Source organism: Lutra lutra, chromosome 7 (assembly GCF_902655055.1).
Source record: "Lutra lutra chromosome 7, mLutLut1.2, whole genome shotgun sequence".
Taxonomy (NCBI): Eukaryota; Metazoa; Chordata; class Mammalia; order Carnivora; family Mustelidae; genus Lutra; species Lutra lutra.
The window spans coordinates 142,048,944-142,073,117 of NC_062284.1; the positions used below are offsets into that span (position 1 = coordinate 142,048,944).

Genomic DNA, 24,174 nt, shown 5'->3' on the forward strand with positions numbered 1-24,174 from the left:
ACCACATCTGGCTTATGGCCAGTATCCCTTGGTTTCTCTTGCAGTTGAAGTCGCAGATTTCCCACCTCTTTGACCATTCCTTCCCTTTCTTTCCTTTACTGATTCTTCTGCTTTCTCCAGTTCCGTTCCAGGCCCATCTGTGTTCACTCTCCAGCCCTCCACCTGTCATCATGACTTTAGTTGTCAATTCTATATAGATGAATCCCAAATAGATGTGTTCTTTCAGATTTCAATGGTCCCGTTTATCTGTTTGATGGATGTTTCCACACAAATGTTTTACGGGTTCTTCAAACCTAATATTTTTGGGAACAGACTTCTCCCTGCCCCAGGTCCCCCCCATCAAAACCATCAAAACTAACTGTTTCTCTTCCCGTTTGCGTGTGTGTGTGTGTGTGTGTGTGTTTAGTATTACCTTTTCCGTCAGGCAAACAAACTTGAGATCATCTCTTGCCACTTTTTTGCCCCACAGCCGGTTGTGGCACTTCCTCTTTTATTCAACAGCATCTTGTGAGGACAAAGCCTCCGTCGCTTCTCCAACAGCTGCTAGAGTCTCCTAACTGGTTTTCTTCCTGCAAATCTCCAGACAGCCTCTGCTTCATCCATCTCTCCCCTTACCATACCTTGTTATTTTTCATGGCACTTGCTACTCCCTGACAAGTAATAGCATACTTGTTTTCTTTCTGTTTCTACCACTGCAGCGTAAACTTGTGGTAGGGCAGGGACCTGCGTCTTATTTCCTGCTGTGTCTTTGAGGTCTGGCTTGTAGTAAACACTCATGAATCGTTGAATGAGTAACTACATGCAGAACTGTTGGGTTAGTGTATCCTAGCGCAGTGTTCCCAGCTGGTGTGCTATGATAAGTTACGGATAGTTTGAAATGTTGATTCCCTCCAGCCACTTGGCCGCTTGCTTTCCGCTCCACAAGAATGTGCATGAATGTTTGTTACTATCAGTAATGCAAATCCAGAAATACCTCAAGGCTTCATTCACAGCAGAATGGATAGGTAAGTTGTGTTTCATTCATAGAATGGAATACTGTACAGCAGAGTTTCCCGACTTCAACACTTGATACTCTGGATCAGTTCCTTCTTTTTGGAGGGTCGTTTCATGCCTTGGAGAGTGTTTGGCCGCATTCCTGGCCTCTACCCACGAGATGCCGGCAGCAGCTGCCCAGTTACGACAAGCAAAACTGTCTCCGGATATTGACAGATGTCCCTGGGGAACTAATTGCCCTTGAAAACCAGAATGAATGAATGAATAGTGTGCTTTATGCAACAACAAGGGTAAACCCCACAAACACAATGTTGAGCAAAAGAAAACAGTTGAGACAGAGTGATACCCTGCCGTTCCACAGTCCTTCAGAAACCTGCAAGACTAGTTGCTGGGCATAGACGTCAAGATAGTGGTTATCTTTGGGGGACTCGGGATCAGAAGAGGAGTAAGGAGAATGCCCGGGATGTTGGCAATATTCTGCTTCTCAGCGGGATGGTGTTACACAAATGTGTTCACTTTGTGAACGTTAGTAAACGATACACTTAAAATTTTCTTTAAATGTAATGCAGTTACACATTGTTTGAATTTATAAATTTCAAATTTATTCAAGAATTCAGCCAAATTCTTTGGCTGCTGAGAGAGTCTGACCCAGAGGGGATAAGGAGGACCTGGTCTGGTTAGCAGTCTGACCTGAGTCTCTCCCACTTTTTATGAAGTGAAAGAAGAATACAGGGACTACTTGTTTACTTGTGGTCTAGACCAGAAACCTGGTTACGCTTTACTACCTTTGCTGTGCAAGCCTGCGTTGTAGCTGAACTATTTGTGAGTAAATTGCAGACATGATACTTTACCCCTAAATACTTCATCCAGCCTGAGAACAGTCATTTTTGTATATAATCACAATATCATTATTACACCTAAGGAAGTTAACAGTCCCTAATAGCCTGTAATATACAGTCCATATTAAAATTTCCCTCCTTGTGCAAAATTCCTTTTATAGCTTTCTTTTTTCTTTAAAAAATAAGGATCCAATCAAGATTCACATATTAGTTTGAACATTATGCTTCTGTAGTCTTTCCAGATCTGGGACAGTTCCTCCCATCTTCTTGCTTTTTCATGACTCTCTTGAAGCGACCAGGTCAGTCATCTGGTAGTGTCCCATTTCTGGATGTGACTAATAGTTTCCCTGTACCATTTAACTTGTTCTTCTACTCCCAGCATTTACTGTAAACTAGAAGTCAGGTTTAACCAAGGTAGCTTGTTTGGATATAGCTTGAGCTTTCTGGAGATAAGAATCCACAGGTGGTTGATTTTGCCAAGCTTGATTGTTTTTGTTAAGGTAAAGGTACTTTTTTCCACAATAACTAATACCAGTGCTAGCAAAGAAGGCTCATGGATCTTTTACAATCAATCCTTGCAGTTTTTCTTTTTAATATTCACATTCCCTGAGTTTGTCCAGTGAGAGCTGATGCTGGCTCCTCTGTCTTTTTGTAAGCTTCCATTAGTCTGAACACATCCCAGGCAGACCCCTACCCCGAACCAGAAAGGAGAGTAGAGACCTGGTTCCTTTTAGAGGGTAACAAGATGTGGGCCCTGATGTGTTTTGACTATGGGAGTGTCATTGCTTCTAGATACTTCCAGTGGACAGGGCTAAGATATATATAGATACAGATATCTATATCTGTGTATGTGTGTGTGTATTTTAGCCATGATTTATTGTGATATTTTCCATTAAAATTTGACCTTATAGGTTATCCCTTAACCTTCGATCTTGTGCATATCTGTTTCCTTTGAGCTGAAAATCTTGATTCCTAACAACAGTAACATTTATATATCTTTGCTTTATCCTACAATAGACACACACACACCCTTAACAGCATGAATGCCGGTACTAACACAGCATTACTGGGCAAGTTTAGGGTTTCTTTGCAGTTCTGTAGTCCTTAGAATATATCTCACTCAGGATGGAACAAGATCAGGAATTACTTATGATGATTTTCTGGTGGTTTTGTTTCCTATTTGTTATACACTGGGTTTATTTTGAGTTTAGGGTTTGCTTTTTTCTTTTTAGTTAAGTTCATGAATATGTTCAGTATTTACATGATTTGAAAGCAAAGTTGCAGAAGGACTCCTAACCCAGCCAGTAAGAGCTGCTTCCAGGGGCTGTAGCTGGAATCGTTTGGGCAGCAAAATAATGATCATCCTGGATTATAACTCAAAGAATGAAACAGATATTATTGAGTCCATACTAATATAAGTAAATGATTGAATAAATAAATGAGGGAGAAGGAACAGATCTTTCTTTAAAAAGAAACCAGGGGCGCCTGGGTGGCTCAGTGGGTTAAGCCGCTGCCTTCGGCTCAGGTCATGATCCCAGGTCCTGGGTTCAAGCCCCGCATCCGGCTCTCTGCTCAGCAGGGAGCCTGCTTCCTCCTCTCTCTCTGCCTGCCTCTCTGCCTACTTGTGATTTCTCTCTGTCAAATAAATAAATAAAATCTTAAAAAAAAAATAAAAAGAAAAATAAAAAGAAACCAAATAACGTTGAAGGAAGAAAGGAAATAGAAAGGCATCATTAGAGCACCGTGATAATTGTTGCAGGCAAGATCCTCCAATGAATGCTGAAATTAATAGGCAAATTTTTAAGAAAAACAGGTAATTTGCTTGGCATTTTGCATTGCAAAACGTTTTCTCTAAAATGCTTACTAATTACTGTGGTAATGATAACCTGTGTCCCCACATTCTTTGATACCCCTCCTTCCAGGAGATGTAGCCTAATTCCCTGCCCTTTAGGCCGGGTTAGACCTTGTGATTCATTTGTAAGGAATCGAAAATGGCAAGGAGAAAATAGTGGCTTACAGTGAGAAACTGGGCACAACCCCATCTTCACCAAGTGTTCCTGGTTCATATCAGCAGGAGGATGTGAGGTGAGGTGAAGGGCACTTCAGCTCTGTGCCAGTCTTCCTCGGAACTCCAGGCTGTTCCTGGGAAACATCAGACAGACCTAAACCAGAGACATTTCAGTCACCCTAGGTTCTCTTCAGAACTGGTGAGCTCATGAAAAAATAGGAAAGACTGAGAAACTCTTACCAGAAGATACTAATATGGCTCCTAAATGCTGTGTGGCATCCTGGATTAGATCCCGGAATGGAAAAGGGATTTTTGGAAAAACTCAAAGTTTGCATCAAGGCTGTAGTTGATAATGTACCAAAATTAATGTCTTAGTTTTGGTAAATGTACTGTGGCTGCATAAGATATTAACATTGGAGGGAACAGAGTGAAGGGTATACAAGAATTCTCTCCTGTCTTTTACAGCTCTTCTGTAAATCTATAATTATTTTCAGATAAAAGATTCCTTAAAAAGTCAAAGCTGTCTAAAAAGGTATACCCAGAGAAGTACTGCTCCCATCCCTGTCCTTTCCATTCTGTTCTTCCCTGTTCCCTAGAGTAACCTTTTCTTTGTAATGAGTTTAAAAAAAAAAAAAAAACAGAGATGTCTATTCTAATTTCTCCTCTTTTCTTACATGTATACTAATGGACTGTCTACACTATCTTGTGTCTAGCTGATCCTGGAAATGTTTCCTTACCAGTACTTAAAGGAAGATCTTTTTCAGTCTCTTAATGCCTGCCTGGTACACCATTAGTGTTGATGTTAACTGTATTTTATTCAGCCAGTGCTGTATTGAGGGACATTTGGGTTGTTTACAGTTTTTGCTGTTATAAATGACATTTTTGTGAAGAATCTTGTGCATATGTTGTTTCATACTTGTAATGGTATTTTCAGAGTGGATTCTTCGAAGTGGGATTACTAAGTAAAAGAGCAAACGCTTATGCAATTTTGTTAAGTATTGCCAAATTCCCCTCTGTGAGAGTTGTTCCATTTTGCGTTCCCACCAGCGCTATAGGAGATTGCCTGCTTCTCCCTGGCCTTGCCAACAGAGTAGTCACGCTTTTAGATTTTCTGCCAGCTACGAGTTGAGAAGTGTATCCCAGTATGACATCTGACTGTGAACTCTTCATATGTACTGATCATCTCTTTGTGCCCTTTGCATATTTACCTAGGTTAACTGACCCCCCCAACCCCCAGTCATTGCCCAGTTCTGTCACACACACAAGTACATGTTAGTTGAAGAATATTGCGCTTCTCCTTAAACTTAATTTCTTCCTTTTGGAGGAACGATCAGATTTTTAGGGTTCCCAGGTACAAGGAAGAGGAGGGATGTACTCAGCCTGCTGCATCACCTTTCCCTCCAGAAATGAGGCAGCACACAGAAGAGGTTAGGCTTCCAGAGTAACTGATGTCTCTGGCCCAAACCCTAGGTAGGGAACAGGTATATTCTTGCTGAGCAGACCAACCTGGTTCTAACGGCCTCTAAAATCCTTCCCCTGGCCTATTCGAAAATTGCTATTCTCTGATCACATTTACAGTTTACATATTCCAATGACCTGTTGATGAGAGTCCTTATTTTTTATTTTCTTTTCTCAACGGGGCCCTTTTTTTTTTTTTAAAGATTTATCCATTTGCATGCACAAGAGCACACGCGCATGCGTGCACACAAGCTGGGTGAGGGGCAGAAAGAGAGAATGTCAAGCAGACTCTCTGCTGAGCACGGAGCCAGACACAAAGCTCGATCTCATGACCCGAGATCACTACCTGAGATGAAAGCAAGAGTCGGACACTTAATCCACTGAGCCACCCAGGCACCCCAGCTGACACTTTTAGAGAAAAAGAGGATGAGAAAGCTAGAACATATTGAAGGAACTCCTCCTTCCCTTGAGGGCCACCTCTTTCCACCCGCTCCCTCAAAATCACTGCACCCATACCTGATTTGTACTGCTCAGTTCAGTGACTCATGCAGATCTGAAATCATCCAATCTGGTGGCTTTCTTTTTCTTTTTCTTTTTTAAAGATTTTATTTATTTGACGGAGAGAGAGACAGCAGGGAACACAAGCAGGGGGAGTGGCAGAGGGAGAAGCAGGCTTCCCGCCAAGCAGGGAGCCCGATGTGGGGCTTGATCCCAGGACCCTGAGACCATGACCTGAGAAAGCAGATGCTTAATGACTGAGCACCCAGGCGCCCCTCGGGTGGCTTTTCTAAGTGAAATGAAGTAAACCAAAAAAGCAGAATTTTGATTGGGTGGTAAATGGAAGAGATGGATAATTTTAAAGCATAAGTCTTTTTAGTGGGGGTAAGACAGGCCCAAGTTTTACTGAAGAACCGAACTAGACCAACGTGAGGGGATTGGGTCTACTGAAGAAAGGCAGAAAGGTACATGAGACGGAAATGCTTTTCCTTATAAGCTACCATGAAATTTGGAATTTATTATGGTGTGGGTCACTTAGGTGTTAAATTGGCTTTGGAGGTGAACCTGGGCTTGTATCAGTCATTCAGTAGTGTTGCCTCTCTGGGAAATTTTGTTCCAAAATTAAGTATAATCTGTGACTGTAGGCTGTTTATAATAATCGGGATTGCTTAATATGGAAAGTTCCTTTCCTGCTTTGCTGTTGCTTCTCTTTTAGGGTTCTAACATTTTCAGAAAATCTTTTGGAAAGAACAAGTCTACTTCAATAAATGAAGGAGAATAAAGAAAATTCAAGCCCTTCAGTAACCTCAGCAAACCTGGACCACACAAAACCATGTTGGTACTGGGATAAGAAAGACTTGGCTCACACACCCTCGCAGCTGGAAGGACTCGATCCAGCCACTGAGGCCCGGTACCGCCGAGAGGGGGCTCGGTTCATCTTCGATGTGGGCACACGCTTGGGACTGTATCCTGAGTCTCCCTGGAATCTCTTATAGACAGGCTGCCCACCGCACCACCACTAAGAATTAAAGTAGATATTATAGACAAAGTATATAGTACTGTCTCTGTGCTGAAACAGTTCTTAAATTTTTATTTATTTATTAAGATGTTATTTATTTGATAGAGACAGCCAGCCAGAGAGGGAACACAAGCAGGGGGAGTGGGAGAGGGCAAAGCAGGCCTCCTGCAGAGCTGGGAGCCCAGTGTGGGGCTCTGTCCCAGGACCCTGGGATCATGTCCTGAGCCAAAGGCAGACACTTAATGACTGAGCCACCCAGGTGTCCTTAAATATTTTTATTTAAATGTTACTTCTCATTTACTTGGCTCTTCAGGGGTTTTCTGTTTCCCATTCATCATTTAAATGTGTAGAGTTAGCCGTTGAGTGAGTGGCCACCAGGCCCAGTGACTATAGTAGAAGTGTACCTAAAGGAAGGTGAAGCGCGGCCTTGTTGTAAGTGTGAACTTCAACTTGCCGATTGCTGTGTCTGACGCCCTAAGATCCCCCTCTGCCCACTTGGCCACAGATAGTATGTACTTTAACACTGAGGTTGTTTTTATTATTTGTCCTTATTTTTCTACTTTTAACTAAAAACATAACCAATAAAAATTCTTGGTAAAGTACTTAACCAGAACAACAGTCACTATGATACCCTGGCAACTGGAATAATTTATTTTCATCGCTTCTATATGTTTCATTCCTTCAAGCAATTCCCAAGATATGTAAGTGTTTGAGTTTTATTATAATTTTCTATCACATGTTATTATTTTCCATAGTTTAGTGGACTGGTTATAGTCTCTTTTTACTCTGTTTTTCCAGAAAGTATTTATTTTTATATAATACATGCTCTCTATAAGCAATCAAGTTGGGAGTGTTTGTTTTTTTCCAATTAACTATATTTAAATCTTTTTTTATTTAGGCCACTGTGGACCATAATCATATTGTACTTTGTGTGGAATTTACTTCCTTCTTACCTTTCACAAGATAAATTTGGGCTTATAATTGAGACCCCACTAAAAAAGGCTAAGATGGAAGAGAAGTTCTTTATGCCATATCACTCATTCTTCAGTTACTCCTTAAAAATGCCGTATGTCTTATACTCTTTGGAGAGTCAGACAGGGAACCTGCCTCAAGTAGCCAGGATACATAGTGTGCCATGTACAGAACACATGGTCAGTAGTGAAGCCATAGGAGAGGTAAGGAAGGAAGGCTGGCGCATTCAAAGGAGAGGTTAATTACGTTTTAGAGGGAAAATGGCAGCGAGAAGGTGCCGGCAGTTAGGTAAGCCTTGACTGCAAGTAGGGCGTAGACATGCCAAAATGGGGCAGAGCAGTTAGTCCAACAGAAGCTGGCATGAGCCTAGACACCAGGAAGCATGTTCAGTGTCGGCCCAGCCAGGGGTCCATCTGGCAGGAAGGGAACGGTGGAGAGGTAAGATGGATCAGCCCATAGGGAGCCTTGAAAGCCAGACCAGGGAAATCTGACTTCAGTAGGTAGACTGTGAAGGTATCGAAGGATTTCAGGAGGAAGATGACAGAAGTCTTACCAGGAAATTCCTCTGTTGGAGACTCTTCCTCTTACAATTTTACCGAGTTTTGTACACATCTTCCACACTAGTTTGTGAAGTTCTAGAGGAAGGAGCCTGTAGCAGAATCAGCTTGCTGCCCTGCACAGCGTCTGACACCCACTGCGCTCAGGGTCCCATGGACAGGGGCGTGCCGAGGAGTTAGGCGCAGGCAGAGAACAGCCAGAAGCCGAGCCAGAAGCTGAGCAGCGAGAGGCTGGTGGTGTAGGGACTGCATGGGGGTCCGGGCAATTGCAGCAGGGAGAGAAAGTGTGGGCAGTGGTGTCAAGATGGATTCCACAGGACAAGCATTTATCGTGCTCTTTTTCTGCCGCAAAGCTCACTATTCAGGGAGCCGTTATCTTTAAGACTGTGATATAAAATGACAGTTTGTTTCTGTGAGTCTTCTCCTTCTTGGCATCTACTTTGTTTGCATGTTGTTTTCTTTAGAAAATTAGATTTAAAATAATTTATGAAGTCAAATTGGGAAGGCAAAAATCCTTGCTTCTATTTCTCCGTAAGTTTTGTTAACAATATCTCAAGAGATTTTGTTTCCGTTTTAGGTGACTGGAGCCTGTTGTCTCTTTCTGGCTGGGAAAGTAGAAGAAACGCCAAAAAAATGTAAAGATATCATCAAAACAGCTCGTAGCTTATTAAATGATGTACAATTTGGCCAGTTTGGAGATGACCCAAAGGTAAGAATCTTAAATTCTTGCCTTCAAATCTTGATTTCTTGTAGTGGCATTGTGGTAAAGTTCCTTGTGTGGCCCCTGGGTCTGCCAGTCCCCTGAGCCCTGGGGCCCTATGCAGAGGGTGCTCATGCTTGCTTCTGTCAGAGGAAGGAAGGTAATGGGGCCTACATTTAAAGCACTTGCTAATGCACCCAGCTAAAGGCTGGGTACTTTGGGGGGCCAGAGCACACTGGATATGCACAGAAGTCCCCTCATGACCATTAGCACTCGTAGACCCAGAAGTCGTTTGGTTTCTTCGGTTCAGCAATGATGGCAGGGGCCCGTCTCCAGCCAGCCTCTGGGCAGGCAGAAAGTACAGATGATAGATGGACATGCACTTGGGGCTGCCTATGCTGTGTGTCTTTTTGCTTCCTAAGAATATTGGCAAGTATTAACACTTGCTACTATTTTCAGACACCGAGACACTGCTATTGGACATACCATCCATCTTGTCCCTTCCCCACAGTCCCTGACAATGTCAGGAGATGGTACTAAGATAGTTGTACACATGCTGTCATTAGGTATAGGAAGGCCACTGTCAGAGCCCAGGGGCAGCTTTCCTCCATCCTTGACTCTTGCCAGGGTCCCCCCATTGTAACCCTTGCGGCTCCTGTGCGTCATGTTTCACAACAGTGATTGCAGCTGGTGGTGGGATAGATTTTAACCAGATAATCACGCAGAGAACTGCCCGCTCGTCAACTGTAAGATCTGAGAGAGCGAAGACCATGTCTGTTTTGCCTGGCTCCTGGCACAGAGGCTGGGCAGGGTGGGCATTCAGCAGCTGCTTGTTGAACGGTGACAATCTAAAAGGCGCAGGTAGGGCAGAGCTGACCAGGGCAGGGAGGTTCGGCCCCGTCTGCTCTTGCTTTTCCTCCCGCGCTGCTGTTGCCCGCCACAGTAGACACCGCTGTCTGCCAAGCAGTGCTGATAGGTGTGTGTATTAGGGGTGCCTGGGTGGCTCAGTGGGTTAAGCCTCTGCCTTCGGCTCAGGTCATGATCCCAGGGTCCTGGGATCGAGCCCCACATCAGGCTCTCTGCTCAACAGGGAGCCTGCTTCTCCCTCTCTCTCTGCCTGCCTCTCTGCCGCTTGTGATCTCTATCTGTCAAATAAATAAATAAAATCTAAAAAAAAAAAAAAATGTTCGTTCTCCTTGCTTCAAGGAGGTAACAGAGGCTCAGAATGCTTTTGCATATATTGTGGTTGTGATGAGTACTCACAACTCTATCAGTATTGTCAATATGGCTAACTCTGTTCCTTCTACTGATTTATAAATCTGTTCACCTGTTTATGAAAATGTGAGTCTGTTAGAAATTCTTGCTAACGATGATCAAAATGCAGTTTAATAGAAGTAATGTAACCATCGGTTGGTTACCTGTGGGTGTCTGATTCTGATGCCGTAGCGGACAGCTGTGGGAATGTGTTATGGGCACGTGCAGCACACTGGTGTGTGTTGTCCTAGGTGCCTTTGGAGAAGTCCCCTTTGACTTCAGCCTTTACCCACTCACTCTACTTTCAGACCTGGAAACCAGGACCTGGTCATACAGAGTGAGGTAGAGGGTCTGCAGCCCCAGGGCCCCAGATGTTGGGAAGAGGGGAATGGCCATGCTATTCAGACTTTTACAGCAGGGCCCAGCCTGTCCCAAGTGGACAAAGGGGCTTTGAAACCTGCCCCTCTTTCCTGTCATGCGCAGTCTCCCCAGAAACGATCTGGAGTACAAGGCCACAGGAAAGTACCCTGGACCTGGGAGCAGTGAAGCCACTGTGGAGGACATTTCCTTCGCTTGAGAGGAGAGTGAGCAGGCCCGTTACTTGGGGGAGGCAGTGCAAGCATTTAGGAAAAAGAAGATCGTGGCTCATGTGGGTCGTTTTTGCCTTAATTAGCTTTGCTTCAACTGTGTGGTTCCCCCCATCATATTAATTTCTCATGTGTTCAGCGAATACTTATTCCAGCCACTGTGTGAGGCCCTAGACCTAACACAGGTGGCAAAATAGACGTGGCCTTTGCCATTCTTGAGCATTTTGTAGTGGAGTTGAGATAGAGTTGAATGAAATAATCCCATAACTATCTGATTATGAGCTGTGGTGAATGCCTTAAAAAGATTATTTAATAGTGTAGTGAGGGCATTCAACCTGGGAACCTGGACGGGTCCCCCCAGACAAGTGTCGTGGGGCGGAGGGAAGATTCCCTGAGGAAGGATGCTGCACACAGACCTATCATTACCCCATGACTTGAATATTGGAAACATAAAGGGAGGCCAGGCCTCGGGCTATCCTGTAACACTGTATGGGCCACAGCCTCCAAACCTGTAGGTGCACTTGGTGAAAGGCTGTTTCTAACTTAGAAGTCATGGTGCGTCTTCTGGGGAACAGGTAGAGACAAAACCAGGCAAAAACACACCAGGGTTAGCAGGATGTTTTATATTGTGGGGAGATTTCTGAGAGTTAGAAAGCTTTCTTGAGAGAATGCCTGCAGTGCTAGGGTAGAAGCACCTTCGTCCTGCCACGCTGCTTGGAATAGCTAATCTGAGAGAGCCGTCTGTGTTCTGTCAAGTGAGGCCGACCTCCGTGTGAAAGCCGTTCCCGGCTCTCCCGGCTCGTCTTCTCTTTCTGGAGTCAATGGACTTGTGCACCTGTTGGGGATGGGATTTCAGGCCTCTACCAAGCCCTGTCTTCCGAGGTGTACACAAGTCATTGTCCGCGCAGAACCACATTGACTGGGATGCACCTTGTCTTTCAGTGCCGGGTGTGGCCAGGCTGCACAGAGGCTGGGCTCAGGAAGTACCTATTTGTGGGTGTTAACTAGTTCCCAAGCACAGTGAAAGGGGAGATTCCATTTACAATAGTAACAGTAAAATAAAATGTCCGGAATGAAGCCTTGTAAGAAACTGTGGAAACCATGGGAGCTGAGGGAATCTTAAAACCACTGAAGGAATGAAAAAATTCCAATAAATAAATGTTTGATAAAAAGATTCAAAGTTAAAAATCTCCATTTTCCCTAAATTGTCCTAGGACTTGATTAAGTTCCCAGTCAGAACACTGATAGCTTCCTTTCCTTCTGGACTGATACTAAGTGAAACGATACTAAAATGGAGTGTGGGGGGGCTGCCACCGGTCATTACTGCCAAGGTGACCGACAAAAGAAGGAACAGTGCTGTGCCGGAAAGCACCACGGCCACGTGCGGCCTGTTCACCACACCAGCTGCACCCAGGGGGTGCCCAAGGACAATGCCATCAAGAAGTTCATTATTGGAAGGGCGCCTGGTTGGCTCAGTCCACTAGGCGTCCAACTCTTTTTTTTTTTTTTTAAAGATTTTATTTATTTATTTGACAGACAGAGATCACAAGTAGGCAGAGAGGCAGGCAGAGAGAGAGAGGGGGAAGCAGGCTCCCTGTGGAGCAGAGAGCCCGATGCGGGGCTCGATCCCAGGACTCTGGGATCATGACCTGAGCCGAAGGCAGAGGCTTTAACCCACTGAGCCACCCAGGTGCCCCTAGGCGTCCAACTCTTGATTTCAGCTCAGGTCATGATCTCCGGGTTGTGGGATAAAGCCTTGCCTCAGCTCCTCGCTGAGCATGGAGCCTGCTTAAGACTCCGTCTTTCCCTCTGCCCCTCCCTGCACTCATGCACACACACTCTCTTTCCCTCTCTAAAAATAAAAAAATTGAAGTTCATTATTGGAACCAAAGTAGTGGCCGCCACTGTCAGGGACATTTCCAAAATGAGTGATTTCAGTGCCTTTGTCCCACCGGTGCTGTATAGGAAGCTCCTTTCCTATGTGAGACAGGCATCGTTCTCGCGACTCCTGGAAGGACCAAGTGCCTCCACCCTGTGTAGACCCTCAGGTGCTGCCCCACAACCTCCAGCAAAGCCCATGTGAGAGCCAAGTTATTATTAAGACTGAAGAAAAACTGTCCTCTGGAAACAGGAAAATGAAAATTATACTTAAAAAGTAGGTAGGGGGGTGACATGCAAAAACAAGGAGTAATGATTGCACCCTCCCATCCAAACATGACATTCCTTTGATCCTCAGACAGAAGGAGACAAACACGAGTAATCAGAAAAGGTTTTGTGTGTATTGACAGGTTAAGAATGTAGTTTGCTAGAAGAGAAAGTGACGACATATTCTGTAAAAACACACATGCTGTGTATGTACGTATCAGATACTGAGTCTGAGTTTGCGTGAATCTGCTTCATCGTCATTGCTTATTTGCTTAAAGTTTTCAGTAGAAATCCCTGAAGGATTGTGGTTTTTGATGGAAGTCTGGAAAGAAACTAAAGTTAAATTGTCTATAAAGTGAAGGTCTGTTTTGCAAAGAGGGGCTCATCTATGGAGAATAATGACATTTCCGGGGTGCGTGGCAAGCTCAGTTGGGGGAGCCTACGACTCGGTTTGAGCCCCATGCTGGGTGTAGAGATGACTTTTAAAAAATAAAATCTTTTGGGGCGCCTGGGTGGCTCAGTGGGTTAAAGCCTCTGCTTTTGGCTCAGGTCATGATCCCCGGGTCCTGGGATCGAGCCCCACATGGGGCTCTCTGCTCAGCGGGGAGCCTGCTTCCTCCTCTCTCTCTGTCTGCCTCTCTGCCTACTTGTGATCTCTGTCAAAATCTTTTTAAAAAAAAAATCTTTTAAAGATTAAATATAATATTCCTAAGAATGTTTCCAGTGTTTTTAAAAAAACAGCTTCGACTGTTTCATCTTCCTCCTTTTAGTTCTTTTCAGAATTTCTCTTTGTCTCTGAGCAAGGTGAAAGCCTGGGAGGGCAGAGGAGAGAAGGAATGAAAAAGAGACACTAAGATCGAGCTAGAAGAGAGGAAGTGGGAAAGCTGAATGTGGCTTCCGACCTGTGATGGAAATCATATCCCAACAGTTGTTATTTTATTTTTAGGAAGAAGTGATGGTCCTGGAGAGAATCCTACTCCAGACCATAAAGTTTGATCTACAGGTGGAACACCCGTACCAGTTCCTCCTCAAATATGCAAAACAACTCAAAGGTAAGGGGGGAAAGTTACTTAAAGAACTTTTCACTGTGAAATCAAGTCTTTATCATGATTTGATGGCATTCAGATCATGCTTCTCCAAAGAGTTTGAAAGCAGAAGAGTTGGGTATGTGAGTGTGCGTGCCCGGGACATCAGGCTCCCAGACAGCCCGGTATTATTGTAGCTGTTAGGTACCGCTTCCTGTCAGCTATAGCCAGATTCTGCGATTCAGTTGCCAAGTGATAGGAGGCAGGAAAATGAGTCAGAATTTTTTAAATAGCCTAATAAAATCTGCCTTGGAGCAGGCTTCCCATAAACGGTGGTTCAGCGCAGGTCGTGTGGGAAGAGAGCAGATAGAACTCAGACCCACCCGTGTGCCCTCCGTTCCCAGGCAGCAGCCCTTTGCTGTGTGTTGGGACGGTGCTGAGCGCAGAGTGGATTTGAACTAAATGCTGTTTTTTATGCACTCTCTCACTGTTGTTATCACTACTAATTTGCCTTTCTCTTCCTGTTTCTAGGTGATAAGAACAAAATTCAAAAGTTGGTTCAAATGGCATGGACATTTGTAAATGACAGGTACATGTGTTCAAGTGTCGATCTAATTGTAGTTCTTCAAATAGGCAGGGACTTTATGGCTGATTGAATCCAGGCTCCCTAGTTTGTGTCAAGGACTCTGACTCACCCAGCCTGAAGGGCCAGCTAATGGCAGAGATGGGGCCAGCATCCAGGAATTCGGCCTCCCAGCAGAGGGATGCACAGCCATGTCTGGATAGAAGAAGCAAAAATGTCATCCCCAGTTTAAAACATAGTCCAGAACACCAGAGAATTGTGACAGCTAAATACTTAGAACCCGTTTGGTTCTGCACAAATAGAAGGCCTTGTAAAATGGTTTTAGAGCCTTGCCGCTCTTAGAGCCAGGGGTCCAATGAGGTGGTGTGTGGGGACGGATGGCCTCTGTGTGGAGCTGCTGTCATTTGAAAGCACAGTTCAGTGACAAGGATTTCAAGTTTGACGAACATAAGCTTGTTCATTTGTATTTCGTGGTACAGCAATTTTTTAACGTACTAGCATTCTGATTCTTCAAAGAACGTATTAGTAACTGTGGCTAAAGTAACTTATTTTGGTACCTTTAGAAGACTTAAAATTTGCTGCTTTTATTTCTAATTCTTTATGTGGTCATTTAGAGAGGAGTAAGCAAACACATTACATGTGGCATCTGCTCTCCATTCATTGGATAACATAGCTGTTTGCTCCAAGTCACGTCACCCCTTTTTCTTGTTGAACTAGTCTCTGCACGACCTTGTCACTGCAGTGGGAACCAGAGATCATAGCAGTGGCAGTGATGTATCTCGCAGGACGTTTGTGCAAATTCGAAATACAAGAATGGACCTCCAAACCCATGTATAGGAGATGGTGGGAGCAGTTTGTGCAGGATGTCCCGGTGGACGTTCTGGAAGGTACTGGCATGCTGGGCTTTCCTAAGGGGGTTCCACGTTTGGGGGATCCTTCTCTGTCAGGCTCAAGTCCCAAGAAGGGAATTCCCCACACAGGTAAATGTAAGCCATTCTTCAGAAGCACCCTTATTAGTTCATTCTCTCCTAACATCTGCTCTGCCCACACTGTGCACAGCAGAGTTTGGGAGAATTGCAGAGGTGATCCCCTCTCATTGGTCCCTGTAAGGGAATCCTAGCTGAAAGGGAAATGGGTTGATTTTTCCCTAGGCAGATGAATTTGTGACAAATGTAATTGTTGTCCATCATTCAGACATCTGCCACCAAATCCTGGATCTATACTCACAAGGAAAACAACAGATGCCTCATCACACACCCCACCAGCTGCAGCAGCCCCCACCTCTCCAGTCTACACCACAAGTGCCACAAGTGCCACCGCCCCAGCCGCCTCAAGGCTCCGACCCGCCCCAGCCACAGCAGAAGGATGCACAGCCGCCCGCCCCACAGCCCCCGCCGCAGCAGGCCCCGCAGCCCAAGAAGCCGTCCCCGCAGCCCAGTCCTCCCCGCCCAGCGAAGCGAGCCGTGGTAAGTGGGCCAGGTGGCCCCGGGAGCGGCCGGCTCTCCGAGGTGGGGGAGTGGCCAACCCCACAACCAAGTACAGTCCCTCTTCTGATCTTCTGAGGACTCATGCAGGACACTGAGCCAGGGGGACCCTGACCTCTCCTTCTGTCTGCACATCCACGGGGAGCCTGAGAACTGCGGTCAGAGGAGGGGGGCCACAGGCAGCTGGGGAGGGCTCCATCCCCCTCCAGCCACCACTGCCTGCGTTTGTGTGTGTGGGTCCCGCTAACCGGCAGGGTATCACGTCTGTGTGCTACCTGCTAACATCAGTGTCTCCAGTCTCTCTGGCTTTTCTATTTGCTGCTCTGAGTGATGTGGAGAGTTTGTGGAAGTTTCTCCCCACAGCAACAGCCGGCCAGAAGAAGAGACCATTGGGACAAACGCATGTCAGCAAACCACTCACTGAATTTAGGCCAGCGCGTTAGAGGCCTTGAAACTTAGTGTTGTTCGGAAGCCACTGTTGGAAATCCTCGGGGGTCCCGTCTGACCCAGGAAAGGGAAGGAGGAAGGAAGCAGAGGGCGGTTTCTCAGGTGTCTCTGCCCTGCGACCCTCAGCCAGAGTAGGTTCTTGTGTGGAGCTGGAGCAGCTGTTGCTGCGAGTTCGTTAGGTCCTGGGATCTGTTGTTCTTCCTGCACCCCCGTCTTGGTTAACACGTGTGCGTTATCTCTTGTAACAGGTTGTTTCTCCCAAAGAAGAGAACAAAGCAGCAGGTAACTTCCCATTCTAAGGGGGCTTTTTTAGTTTTTATGTCTGTTTATCAAAATTTCAAGTTCTTAGTTAACGTTTCTGCAAGATTTAGATTGCCCTTAAAATTTATCATTACAGTCCATCCAGAACTTCACCCTGCCTGCCAGAAAAAGTGCCCTGCGCATTCAGATTGTATTCGGACCAAAGTTATCAAAAAATAGGAGCAGCGATAAAAGTGTACTTAGTAGCCTGCATACACATGTGATCATGAACGTGGGAGGAGGGTTGCAGCAGCATTCCTTTCTGGAGGTCTGGTTCAGCCCACCGCGGTAGACACATGGGGGCCTGGGGTCCCCATCTTGAACACCCAGTGGCAGAGTGGTGGGCACACAGGATGGCAGTGACAGGCGGTGCTGTTGCCCAGAGAACCACCCTGTGTCACAGCCCTGCTGCTTATGTGGGCCAGACCTCTCTTAAATACCGCTTAGGGTTAGGTTTGGGGGGGTTTTTGTAGAGCCCAAAGTTGGCTCATTTATTTCTACGTTGGAAACAAATGGAAAGGGTGAGTAAAATCTGGAAGATCACAGAACAGAAATTTAGAAGCATTTGTTCATGTGTCATGGGCCCTGATGTGCTGAACTCTTGGAAGGCACAACAGTGTTTACTCATTTCTGTTTCTCTTTTGCTTAGTTCCAGGGTGGGAATTCAGTGAATGATTTATTGAACTGTTGTGAGATCTTCACGTTACAATAAAGCTACATTTCTCTCAGGGTCTTTGGGGAAGTACTGAGTTCAGTACAGGTGAATTTTCCTTCTGCTCTATCTGGGCAGAAAGTAAGTGTGAGACCCAAGATCGGGCTGTGCTGCTTGCCATGCGGGTATAAACTGAGCTGAGCTGGTGTGCTGTATAAGGCAGAAACAAGCCAGCGGTGACGTTGGAGGAGGACTGGCCTTTGAGCACCTGGAGCTGAGCTGGGGGGTTGAGCCTGTAGGTGGAAGGATGCAAGAGGGCACAGGAGCTGGGACAGGTGGAGAGGAGGTCTTACTATATGAAGAGATAAAAGGGAGGAGCTCTGCTGGGACCTAAAGTGTGACTGGAACCAGAGTCCATGTTGGGGAGTGTGGATGTTTGCATAGTTGGTGGGAGCCACTGAAGATGTTTGAGCAGGAGAATGGCAAAGTCTGAGTTCATTTTAGAAAATTTGCTGGCGGCAGTTATAGGACAGATGGCTGGGAATGCGGAGGCACTCACAGGTCTCTGAGTGGGACGTGGTGAGGGCAGTCAGGGTAACGGCCTGGGGCCCACAAACGGAGGGACACAGACACAGACACAGCCTTCAGGTAGGACCTTGACCAAGCTGTCTGCCCCATGCGACTGGCTGCAGGCGGCTTTCAAGCCCTGGAAGTGTGGCCATCCCAAATCATGGTGTGTCCTTAGTGCAAAATACATGCCAGATTTCTAAGCGTTACTAAGAAAAAAAGTGTAAAAACTCTAACGATGAATATTTATGTTGATTACACACTGAAGTGATCAAATTTTTATACATTAGGTTAAATATTAAATTAATTCACATCTTTTTAAGGTGACTCCCAGAAAATTTAAAATCACCAGTGTGGCTCTTCTCTTTATGGGCAGCGGTGATCTAAACAGCTTCAGCTTGGCTGGGGGGCAGGTCGCAGGTGGGCATCTGATGTGACAGTGACAGCAGTCACAGCAGAGATGGGGAAGGCGTCATGTGAGCTGCTCAGAAGTCAGGTCCATGGCTTTAGAAGAGAGAGCAGCTGGAGGCATAGATTTACAGTTCATCCACCTAGAGGAGAGGGGACTTGATCCCCCAGAAAGCGAATACAGACAGACATATCCCCAAACTTTGAATATTCGGCCTGTTTGGAACAAAGGAAACAGGACAGGCTCAGCGACGCTAGAGCAGAATCCCCTCAGAACAGTGTAGAAGCCAGAATAATGTGAGTTTCTGGAAGAAAGCGTCAAAACATACAAGCTAGCACAAAGACGAGAGTTCTTTTCCCATGAGGTGTACTCTCCCTACTCCCTGCCCTCATAAACGCCAGATACCGGGCTTGGTGTAGCCTGGCTTAGCGTTGTCGCTGTGGATGCTGGTGGCCTGCAGCCTCTAGATCTCTCCTGACGTCCTTAATGTCCTGCTTCTGACATGCTGCCAACGGGAGCATGTGTCTGTGAGGAAGAAAATAGACTTAAAATGTGCCCAATGAAGAATACAAAGGTGGTGGTTTCTCCCGTGAGCCCTCGGGGCTGGGTGATAGGACTGCTCTAGTCCTGTAGACCCGGTAAACAGACAGACATACACCCCATAACTGAGATGGTACTCTGCTTCTCTCCTTGTTGGAAGGCCTTGTCCAGGACCGTCCGCAAGGGAGTTGGGTAGATGTGGAAACAGCTGTGAGAAGCCAGCAGGCTGATTATTTGGGGTGGAGGATGTGTTAGACTTGTTTGGTTCTGGTGAAAGGATTAGCACCTAATGGTTTTGCTGAGGCCTCCCTCAAGTTCCTTAAAGTCTTGGTTATATTGGTTCTTTTTCCCCAAAGAAATTTATGAATGGCACATTTCCCTTTTTCTTCTTCCTTTTTGTCTTCTATGACATGTTTATTCACATGAAGAAGTATAAGTTGTTTTCAATATCCTTTTCCTCTTTTAGAACCACCACCACCTAAAATCCCCAAAATTGAGACCACTCACCCTCCGTTGCCTCCGGCCCACCCACCTCCAGGTAAGTGTCTGCTCGGAGCAGTGTGGGAGGGCCAGCCTTTCCATCTGCTCTTTCAGAGGGCTGACTTGGGAAGGCCTGGGACAAGTCTATAGAAGGGAGACTTGGTAAGCCAGAATTTTAAAAGAAGATAGTGGCCAAGTATCCTTCAAAAAATGGTGCACAAACCAGATCTTTTGAGGGTGTTATAAATTCCAGGTGTATCTGGATATTCTCTGGCCTGTCATGTGTAGAAAAGCTAAACTACGCAGGATAAATGTAGAATGGGCTTCAGGAAGACAAAGCCCGGACAACTTAGGAACATTGACCCGGCAGGATTGCTGTAGATCCTAGACCCCAGTCTCTCGCTCTGCTTCCTGGTGGTGGGATGCCGTCCAGGTACATTTGGAGGAAGGAGCAATTGCTCAGAGTTGAGTGGAGAATAAAGCGTGGAGTTCCCCACCCGGCTCTCGGAACCAGGAAGCTTCCTTGGTGCCACATAAACCTGGAGGAGAAGCCGTGTAAGGGACGTAGCATTCTCTTCCTGGAACAGCGCTCTGGAGGACGGAGCAGGCAGGGGGTGGGCAGGAGTTGTATGTGTTCCGAGCGGTGCTGGGCCAGCCTGCCTCACCCAGCGGCTCGCCCTTGGGCTCCTACCGCCGTGTGCCTGCGGCAGAGGTACCACACATTCTATTTCTTTCTGCTTATGGTCAGTCCTAGCACTTTAGAAGATTTGGGAAAGTAGGGGCATCATTTGCTACTTTGGGACAAATCCTACAGTCCTCAGTCCAGGATGAAGCCTGCTTAAAAAGACACCTACAGCGGGTCATTTCTGTACTTCGTGGCGTCTCCTCCGCAAGCAGGCGCGGATCCCCATCGCCTGTGCCAGGGGTGTGGCTGAGAAGAGGTGTGGGGTCCTGGGAAGCCCAAGGCAGGGAGAGCTGCACACTGTGGGGCGGGAGCGGCCGGAGCATGGTGTCGGGAGCCCCACAGAACGCACAAAGCTCCCAGCACGGGCAGCAGGCAGGAGGGGTGAAGGCACCGGTGGCAGGCAGTGGGGGCCGGAAGGGCTGTGGTGGGAGCCACAGTGGAGTCTGGCAGCTGCAGGTGCTGAAGGCGGAGGTGGAAGCGGAGGGGTCGGTGGGCCAAGCCACAGGAGCTCATTCCAGCGAGGTCCCGTAGGGGCCTGTGGTGAGGGGAGGCAGATGGAAAAGAAGACTCAGGAGGAACAGGGGTCTGCGGTTCAGGGAGCCGCAGGTCCTGATGAGGCGCGGGAGGCAGGAAGAGGCAGGTCACCGGGGATGTCTCAGAGGGCAGCCGGTGGTGGCAGGTGTCAGAGCAAGGATGAAGAGAGCAGCGCAGGTACCTGGAGAGACCACTCGTTCCAGGTTCGGTTACAGAGGACAGGCGAGTGAACAGGTGACTTGTGGAGGCAGCAGCACGGTGTGACAGGAAGTGACATCTCAAAGATGGACGAGCGTGTTAGTGGACCCAGACGCCCTAGACTGACACCCAGGAGGAATTCAAGGTGGTGGACCCTTTGTCCACAGGCCTCCAGTTCATACTCTGTGTTCCCTAGTCAGCTTCGGATGTAAGAGGCCACTGGCCCTGCCCTAGAGCCCACACACAGTTCTCCATGGGCATGCCTGACCTTCTGACGTGGCTGGGCATGCTGGTTCGTTCAGGCCGGGCCCCAGGGCCGTGGCTGGCGCGGAGAGATGTCCTAGCCAACCAGAACTGCTGTCCTCACTCACGTGGCAGGAGCAGTGAGGGCCCTGCAGACACCGCAGCGCCACCCTGGGCACATGACACATGCGTGTCTGTGTGATCGGGGCTGCTCTGAGCTCCAGGGAGCACACGAGGCCAAGTGCGAGGAGACCCAAAACCCCCTTCATAGCCCTCACTTTCTTGTGTTCTCTGGACCCTGAGATCTTGGCTCCTATGATTTGTCTTTGACTCTGGGCCGCCATAGGAATTACCCAAAGAACACACTTCCTCAGTGATCGGCCTCCCCTGGTGGAGTGTCCCCAGTGTCCTTGTCCAGGTGTCTGGTCATGGCTGCAGAGGGGAATCGCAGGTGAAAATGTGTGCAGTGAGGCTGTGGACGAAGGGAGCAGGGGGCCGTGCTGGGCAGCCCCATGGGAGGCCAGCCCCCCAAAGCTCAGCAGTGCTCCCTGAGAGTACACACTGGGGGCTGATCTCCCTTCTCTTAGTAAACTTCAACCAGAATTTCTCCTTTGGTGGCTTCATCGGGAATGTCAGAGACTTGCTCATTGTGTTTTTTAAATGTTGCCTCATTCACTTGACCAACTCGCAGGCTTCGTGTGGCCAGTGCTGCAGACAGTAAGGTGACATGGCCCTGGCCTCATGGTCTCTAGAGGCAGAGACAGGCGGGAAAAGGGCCCCGCTCCCATCTGTACTAGCAGGAGGGGCTCCATGCACTGCAGGCACTGCCTTGGCCGGAGTGGTGAGGACCAAGGGAGGGAGACCTGGCCATGCTGCGTGGAGGGGGGTCCTTTGTGATGGCATCAGGCACTGGTCACAGAGGGGACGGCTGCTCGTTGTTCTCTGTGAAGTTGGCCCTGGGGGAAGAGCAGCAGCCCTACCAGTGCTATAATGGGGGCGAGAAAGTGGGGGAGGGTGGGGGAGAGCATGAGAACTGCTGTGTGGAGCTCCTGGCTTCCGGGGTGGCCTTCCCCACCCTGAGGTCATCAGTGGACATGTCCCCTGCACAAGCAGACCCAAGAGCCAGCCCGGGGCCAGGCAGTAACTTGTCTCTCCTCTGCAGACCGGAAGCCTCCCCTCTCAGCTCCCTTAGGCGAGGCAGAGCCCCCGGGCCCTGTGGATGCCAGTGACCTTCCCAAAGTCCAGATTCCTCCTCCGGCCCACCCAGCCCCCGTGCACCAGCCGCCACCGCTGCCACACCGGCCGCCGCCACCGCCACCCTCCAGCTACATGACCGGCATGTCTACCACCAGCTCCTACATGTCCGGAGAGGGTTACCAGAGCCTGCAGTCCATGATGAAGACCGAGGGCCCCTCCTACGGAGCCCTGCCCCCAGCCTACGGCCCGCCAGCTCACCTGCCCTACCACCCACATGTCTACCCCCCCAACCCGCCCCCACCACCAGTGCCCCCTCCCCCAGCCTCCTTCCCCCCACCTGCCATTCCTCCCCCAACTCCTGGCTATCCCCCGCCTCCCCCCACCTACAACCCCAACTTTCCACCCCCACCCCCACGCCTGCCCCCCACCCATGCAGTCCCCCCTCACCCTCCTCCAGGCCTGGGCCTGCCACCTGCTAGCTACCCACCTCCAGCTGTCCCCCCAGGAGGACAGCCACCTGTGCCCCCACCCATCCCCCCACCTGGCATGCCTCCAGTTGGGGGGCTAGGGCGGGCAGCCTGGATGAGATAACGTGATGCCTTTTTTTTCCCCTTTGTTTTTTTAACAAATGTTTTTCTAATCAACTTGAAGAGTAGTTTAAGTGGGTAAGCAGCAGGGTACCTTATCTAATGCTAGAGAGTTGCAGTATGGGAAGAAACGGACCGGACCCGAGATGAAATCGGGGCGGCCCTCCACATCTGGAGAAGGGGGCCGGCGGCTTTCAGCGTAGCCTGGGCAGCGCCAGTCTCGGTCCCACCGCACACTTGGTCGCAGCTGGTGGAGTCCTGCACTGGGTTCCTTGTACTCAAGAAAACGTTAACCAGCCATATTGGCTCAAGAAATAGCTTCAGTAAGGAGTGAATTTCCTTCTAGAAATCAGTGCCTATTTTTCCTGGAAAACCCATTTTAAATAGTCCAGTTCCATCTGACGTCAGGCTGTTGTCATCGCTTTCGTTCTGTGACCTTCTTTCCCAACACCCAATAGGTGAGACGAACCACTTTGTTGATTTAGAGATATTTACATCCTTTGTATTAATCTTATTTTGAAGGGGTTGCCTTGTTGGATGGCTTTGTTCTTTTTCTTCCAGAGAGAAAGGGAGAAATGTACTTGGAAAGTAATGTATGTTTACATCAATTTGCAAATTCCTGTACATAGAGATCTATTTTTTAAGTGTGAATGTAACAACATACTGTGAATTCCATCTTGGTTACAGACGCGGCTCCTTCGGTCAGTTATCCAAATAAACCTGTTTGAAACGACTGTTTTGTTTCTTCCACACAGAAGGTGGGGCCCCGAGAGGCAGCTCTTCCCCTTGGCCCTGGGGGCTGAGGGGCAGGCAGCAGAGGGACACCGGCCTCGAGAGCCCCAGACCTGACCCCATGTCACCCAAGGCAGCGCCCCCAGGGGTCTGCCCTCACGGACCAGCTCTTACCCCCACCCCGTGCCTGCATGGGCTCTCCTCGGAGGAACCCAGGTGGTTCTGAACCAGCGTGGAGCTCTCACATGCACCCATGCAGATGGGCTCCTGGGTCCCATGAGGGCTCGGATTGGAAATTTCTTTCCACTCGCACCATCAGAGAGGCCGTCTATGGTCTCCAACACTGGGCAGAACCCCCATGCCCGAGGTGCTCCCCAGGGCTATGGCCCTCTACCCAGCGGCCCCCCCACCGGAGACAAGCACTGCGCACCCACCACAGAGGCTTACAAAGAGCCTTTATTTATCTAGCGCAAAGTATACAC

General features: G+C 47.9%; 1 protein-coding gene across 4 annotated transcripts in view; it reads left to right on the forward strand.

The window, feature by feature from the left end:
* CCNK (cyclin K) overlaps positions 1-23,693 on the forward strand; it is a 28,125-nt gene extending 4,432 nt beyond the window's left edge. For all 4 annotated transcript variants that reach the window (XM_047736737.1, XM_047736738.1, XM_047736739.1 and 1 more), the window contains 10 exons: positions 6,512-6,760; positions 7,434-7,515; positions 8,921-9,052; positions 13,976-14,081; positions 14,586-14,643; positions 15,355-15,524; positions 15,832-16,103; positions 16,817-16,850; positions 19,503-19,574; positions 22,339-23,693. In XM_047736737.1, the coding sequence (XP_047592693.1) occupies positions 6,564-6,760; positions 7,434-7,515; positions 8,921-9,052; positions 13,976-14,081; positions 14,586-14,643; positions 15,355-15,524; positions 15,832-16,103; positions 16,817-16,850; positions 19,503-19,574; positions 22,339-22,964 (1,749 nt within the window). In that variant the 5' untranslated portion in view covers positions 6,512-6,563 and the 3' untranslated portion in view covers positions 22,965-23,693. The remainder of the gene's footprint in view (positions 1-6,511; positions 6,761-7,433; positions 7,516-8,920; positions 9,053-13,975; positions 14,082-14,585; positions 14,644-15,354; positions 15,525-15,831; positions 16,104-16,816; positions 16,851-19,502; positions 19,575-22,338) is intronic.
* Positions 23,694-24,174: the final 481 nt, after the last annotated feature.